The following is a 5,738-nucleotide window of genomic DNA, read 5'->3' as shown; positions in this document are numbered from 1 at the left end:
GAATACACCCATACTAAAAGTCATACGCATTTGGAGAAATATGTGTTTTATACATGACTTCTTGGCAAAATAAGATTCTAAATGATTCTTGGATAAAAAATTCCAAATTCATATACGCATTGACTTGAACAACTGATTTAATATATGTAATGTATACATAGGGAAAGCTACATAACGGCGATGAGTGGCGGCCGCCCCTCCCTTTACTAAAAAAGACTCCTAAAAGCGTTGGTTCCGCCTCTTTGCTTTTGTCGGAAGTGAGAAATGACGCTTTGGTGTGCTTTAGTTTATGCTGCTGCGCAACATGTTCTAGCTTGGATTTAAATAAGAAAAAATTAAAAATTCTACATAAAACAATGTCGTTTCGATGATTAGGTTAAAAAAAATCAATTATAGGAGGACCTCTGGTCCCCTATTACCTTTAACTCTGTTCCCACTTACCAATCAAAGAGCAACAAGGTGTGCTACTATCCTCCAATTCCCAGCAAGGTGTACAATATAGTATATTACACTCTTGGATTAAGAGTCTAAGACTTTGTTTCTTCCATTATACAGTACATAATGGAACGATACTATAAGAAACAATGCTTAAATCCTCCTTCAAATATTCCAGGTATTCCTCCTTTGAATATTCCAGATAGTCATTCGAGTATTCCGAGTAGTTCCCAACAAAGTGAGGTCATTGAGTTGGATGAAATATTGGCTAATTTTCCTGCTGACCCTGGACATAGACGTTAAATGATTGATTATCCACCTAAATATCGTAAAGCAATTCGTAGACACTATCTCCAAAAATAATCATTGTCAACCTAAAGATCACATCATGCTAAAAAGCTAGCGACAATCAATGTTTTATCACCCGTTGGTTTGATATTTTTGAGCAGTTCAAGTATAGTATAGTAACAGATGCCTCATTTTACCGTTATTGCTATCTTTTCAAATGTGATTTTGATAAGGGGGATATGCCCAAAGCGATGGCGTCACTAAGAGGGTTTATAAATTGAAAGAAAGGACTTGAAAATTTGAAAATTTTTTAGATCATCAAGGATGTGTTAGAAGTTTTCATAATAAAGCTTTACAACAAGTTAGAGATTTGATGACGCAAAAGCAACACATTAGACAGCAAACCGATGAAACTCGCATTAATTATCACACTGAAATGAGTGGCGCACCTGATTGCACAAGATGGTTGTTGCGACAATGTATGTTGTTTCGTAGCCATGATGAATCGTTGAAATCAAGCGATAGGGATAATTATGTGGAGCTTATGCAATTTCTTGCTTGAGAATGCTTCCAAAAATCTCAAGTATACTTCTTTCAGCATTCAAAAGGATCTTATCAATGCTTGTGCTGTTGAAACTATTGTTGTAATCACTAAAGATATGAAAGGTACATTTTTTTCTTTTTTGGTTGATGGATCACGTGATGTTTCAATTAAAGAGCAAATGTCGGTAGTGTTGTGTTATATGAATAAAAAAATGAGAAGTAATTGAAAGGTTTTTTGGTGTTCAACATATCTTCTCTACAAGTAGTAGGTTGCTTGAAGAGGTCATCAAGAGATTATTTGCTACAACAAATTTAAGTATGTCCAAGTTATGGGGACAAGGCTATGATTGAGCTAGTAATATGAGACGTGAGCTAAATGGCCTTAAAACAAGGATTTTGAACAAGTATCCTGAAGCTTTTTATGTTCATTGTTTGCACACCAACTTCAACTAACTTTGTAGCCGTTGCAAATGGTGATGAGGATGTTGCTATATTTTTTTCAACAATGCGAGTAGTTTGGTCAATATTATTAGATCATCATGTAAGCGTCATGATGCATTTAGAGAGAAATAACAAGAATAAATTAAGAAAGCTCTTGATTTAGTGATCTTGAAACCAGTAAAGAGTTGAATCAAGAGAGTAGTCTTATGTGTCCTTTTGATATACAGTGGAATTCACATTATGGTACTATAGTAGTATTATTGTTATGTTTGAAGCCGTGATGGAAATGGTTGAATGGATTACATGTGATGGCAACCAAGACAATTTCGATAAAGCAAATAAGTTATTTAGAGACATACAAACTTTTAATTTTGTGTTTCACTTTTTTTAATGAGACTTATATTGGGAATTACAAATGAGTTATCACAAATATTACAAACGAAAGATTAAGATATTTTGAGTGCGATGGCGTTAGTGGAAGTATGCAAGTTAAGACTATAATCATTGAGAGATGACTTTGAGGACTTGTTTAATGATGTACAAAAGTTTTGTGAGGAACATTATATTATTGTTCATAACATGGAGGATCTGCATCTTGTACCTGGAAAATCAAGAGGTAAGGCTCCAAGACTCACAAACATCCATTACTATCGTGTGGACCTCTATTTTCAAGTCCTTGATATGCAACTAAAGAAGTTGAATGACTCTTTAATGAGGTAAACACCGAGTTGCTTCTTTGTATGGCATATTTGAGTCCGGTGAATAATTTTGCATCTTTTGACAAAACAAAAATTGTTCGTTTAGCCCAACTTTATCCTCAAGATTTTGATCCTATGGACCTCATGAATCTTCCAATTCAACTTGGTAATTACATTCATGATATGAAGATGCATAGTGAATTTTCATCATCGAGAGAAATTAATGATCTTGCAAAGGAGTTGGTAAATACTAGGGATGTGCAAGCTATATGTTACTATATAAGCTTCTTACATTGGTTTTGGTGTTACAGGTTGCAACCGCTTCGATGGATAGAGTTTTTTCTGCTATGAAGATTGTGAAAACACCATTGCGTAACAAAATGGAGACCAATGGTTGAGTAATAGTATGATTGTTTACACTAGAGATGTATTTGCTTTTATTGCCCAGCCCATTAAACAGGCAAGAATACATTTTTCCGATGTCGGCCTTTCCTCTCTCATCTTCATTCCTTCAATTCCAAAATCCAGTTGCGATCGAATTTGTTGGTTTAGGTTTCCGAAAGAGAAAACGAAGAAGAAGCAGAAGCAGTTTGCGAAATGGCAGGGAGATTGAGCAGCGTAGCTTCCAGAATCATGGGCGGAAGCAGCATCGTCTCACGTTCAGCCGCTTCCTCTCTTCGTCTCCGTGCCGGCATGAGCCTTCCCGTCGGTAAGCATATCGTCCCCGACAGGCCCCTTCCCGTAAACGACGAGCTCGTCTGTGACGACGGCACGCCGTTTCCCGAACCCTGCATCGATCGAATCACCGACACCGTAGGAAAGTACGAAGCTTTGGCTTGGCTCTGTGGGGGTTTGAGCTGCTTTGCTGGTCTGGGTTTGTTAGCCGTGTGGAACGACAAGGCGTCCAAGATCCCATTTGCCCCAAAAGTATACCCCTACGACAACCTGCAAGTGGAGCTCGGCGGAGAACCGTAGGTACATCCAGTGGTTAGTTTCTTATTGTTCATTGTGTGGTTAATGATGTTTCGGATGTACTTTTGTTGATTTCTGTGTTTGATATGGTGGTTCTAAATAATGTTCTGTGGCTCATACTCAGATAATTGGTCCATTGTCGGCACTGTGATCTTCAAACAAATTGTGTTTCTTATTAGTATGAATTCCATGTGAAGATGCAATTTTTCTAGTTTTGTTCTCAGATTTAGGTCATAAAGGTATTGTATTATTTACAATGGATAACTGTTTTCAGAATAATAATACTTTGAGTAATGTAGCACTAACAAACTAAGTTGAAACCTGGAATTTGGTCTCAAGAGTCTGTTTGAAGTTTGTTTCGGTTTGGTTTGGAATGATGCATCTTTGATTTGATTCCGAAGTTGTGTTTGAAGGGTCATCCTGTGTCTTTGCTTGTGTTTCTGAGGATATAATAACAGCGTAGTTGAGGGTTGATTCATGTTGAGTTTGTTTTTGTACGAAAGGATTGTCATTTCTGAAATGGAGGCTGTAACCTTGAAATACCTTATGGATTCTTCACTTGTCGGAGTGTAAATACATAGTTGATTGAACAGATGCGAAAGGACAACCGTCCTACATTATAATCATTTCAGTTTTTCAGTAACACTTAAGTGGCTGTTGCAAGACTAAGGCTTGCTCTGCGCCACAGGTGGTAAAGGGGTTCCCTTTGAGGATGGTGCCATGAATTCATCCACAAGTTCCTCTACGCCCCCATCACATGAATCATTGTAAGAAGCTGCTCCATCGCTAGAGTTCATTGGCGTTCCAACTGATGCACCCTTCTCTATAGCCATAATCTTCTTCACCAATGCCAGCTCCTCTGCTACAGTGATTCGATATAAGCATGCCACAGTGATTCGATAGTTCTAATCAACATACTAACATTCATAGTCGTAGATATAATTATGGCATCAAAGATTATAGGCATACCTGTGCATCCCGTAAGATGTAGCATATTTCATAAATTCCGTCATTTCGCTAATTCTTATAAACTTTAGTCAAATCCAGACGTATGTAAGAAATTATTTTTCAATTGTATAAATGGAAACTATCAATCATATATATACACTATAAAAAGGAAAAGACCCACTCACAGATCATGTCGTCGAGTCGAACCCGTCTCGTAGCATCGGGAGTCCTTGCGATGCGTTTTGCCTAGAAACGAAACCATTTATGTAAATACGTAACGTACTAATCTATAAATGCATTTTCGTACAAAGTACGGCTAATAAAGAAACTATTTTAAAATGGTTGAATTTCAGAAAACGAAGGGCGGATTCAGGTCTGGCAGGTCGAGAAACCTAAGGAGAGACCTCGGGTTCCTCCCAGCACCGCCACACACGCCTCACGCGCCCTCACCACGTGCACCTCATGCGTTGCGAGTACATCATTACTCGCCTTCTCCGTGAGGGCCAGAATTTTGCTAGTTTTCTTCCTAACTTCCAAGGCTGATTTCTAACTCAATACTTCACCAAATTCAATTATTCAAAAGCCAACTCGAAGCTAGGAATGTGGGGAAGAGGTTTATACTAGTTTGGGGTCTAATAGTGGCTAGAGTTGAACAGGGGAACGACCTAAAAGTGGTATGATGGTCACTGCTAAATTTTCGAGAAATTTGGAAATTTCTTCCCAACTTTCATAGCTAATTTCTAATTCGATACTTAACCAAAATTGATGATTCAAAACTCATTTTGAAGTTAGAAGTGTAGATAAAAGAGTCGTACCCTTAAGAGGCCTAACGAAGATCGGAGTTGGCCTGGAATTTAGTCTGAAAAGGGCCAAATGGCCACGGTTCCTTGTTTTTCCAGAAATCTTTGAAAGGTTCCATTTCGTCATTTCAGTCACCACACCCTACCAAAACAAGTTTAAAACCCTAAGATCATTAACAAACAACGAAAAAGAAGGGAGATAGAGTGCTCCCGAGGTTCAGCTTAGTCGCAGACAGAAGAAACTCACCGAAGATGGTCAACTCGAAACAGATCCCTCCTTGGTCCGTACATGCCCAGAGAGCTCAGCTCTCGAATGAGGGTTTGGTAGTTAATATAGTAGTAATGGTTCAGTGACCTGAGATGGTGTGGGGTGCTACGGTTGTTCCTTTTGGTGCTTGCAAAGAAATAAGAGAACAAGGGGGAAATGGAGGGTTAGTAATAAGGGTTTGAAATAGGAGATGGAGGTGAGACAGTGCAGTGATGGTGGCCTGAGAACTCGCTAAGGTGGTGCTAGTGGTGATGGACCGATGTTGCTGCACCTTCTGTGAAGTGCATGTAACTTAGAGATAGAGGGAAAGAGTGGATGATGAGGGTGTATGGCCTTCGGCCTCTC

The 5,738-nt window shown here is 38.7% G+C and overlaps 1 protein-coding gene and 1 long non-coding RNA gene across 4 annotated transcripts; one reads left to right on the top strand and one right to left on the bottom strand.

Moving 5' to 3' along the window:
* Positions 1–246: 246 nt before the first annotated feature.
* Positions 247–5,738, bottom strand: LOC126583287 (uncharacterized). 3 transcript variants are annotated; one of them, XR_007609712.1, is made up of 4 exons: positions 5,373–5,738; positions 5,141–5,267; positions 4,511–4,571; positions 247–721 (listed from the first exon to the last, which is right to left on the bottom strand). It is a non-coding gene; the product is annotated as an uncharacterized LOC126583287 (long non-coding RNA). The 3 variants fall into 3 exon arrangements; XR_007609713.1 differs by lacking the exon at positions 247–721 and adding an exon at positions 3,945–4,239; XR_007609711.1 differs by lacking the exon at positions 247–721 and adding an exon at positions 3,945–4,236.
* Positions 3,003–3,514, top strand: LOC126583286 (NADH dehydrogenase [ubiquinone] 1 beta subcomplex subunit 8, mitochondrial-like). The gene has a single exon (XM_050247623.1). It carries the CDS (start codon positions 3,003–3,005, stop codon positions 3,378–3,380), a length of 378 nt encoding a protein of 125 aa, XP_050103580.1. The 3' UTR covers positions 3,381–3,514.

Source organism: Malus sylvestris, chromosome 9 (genome assembly GCF_916048215.2).
Source record: "Malus sylvestris chromosome 9, drMalSylv7.2, whole genome shotgun sequence".
In the NCBI taxonomy this organism is placed as follows: Eukaryota; Viridiplantae; Streptophyta; class Magnoliopsida; order Rosales; family Rosaceae; genus Malus; species Malus sylvestris.
The sequence above is the reverse complement of the archived record's forward strand: the minus strand, read 5'-3'. Positions and strand labels throughout refer to the sequence as shown.

Excerpts from the sequence above, each read along its gene's own strand:
- LOC126583286 (XM_050247623.1), top strand. The coding sequence starts at position 3,003 with ATGGCAGGGAGATTGAGCAGCGTAGCTTCCAGAATCATGGGCGGAAGC.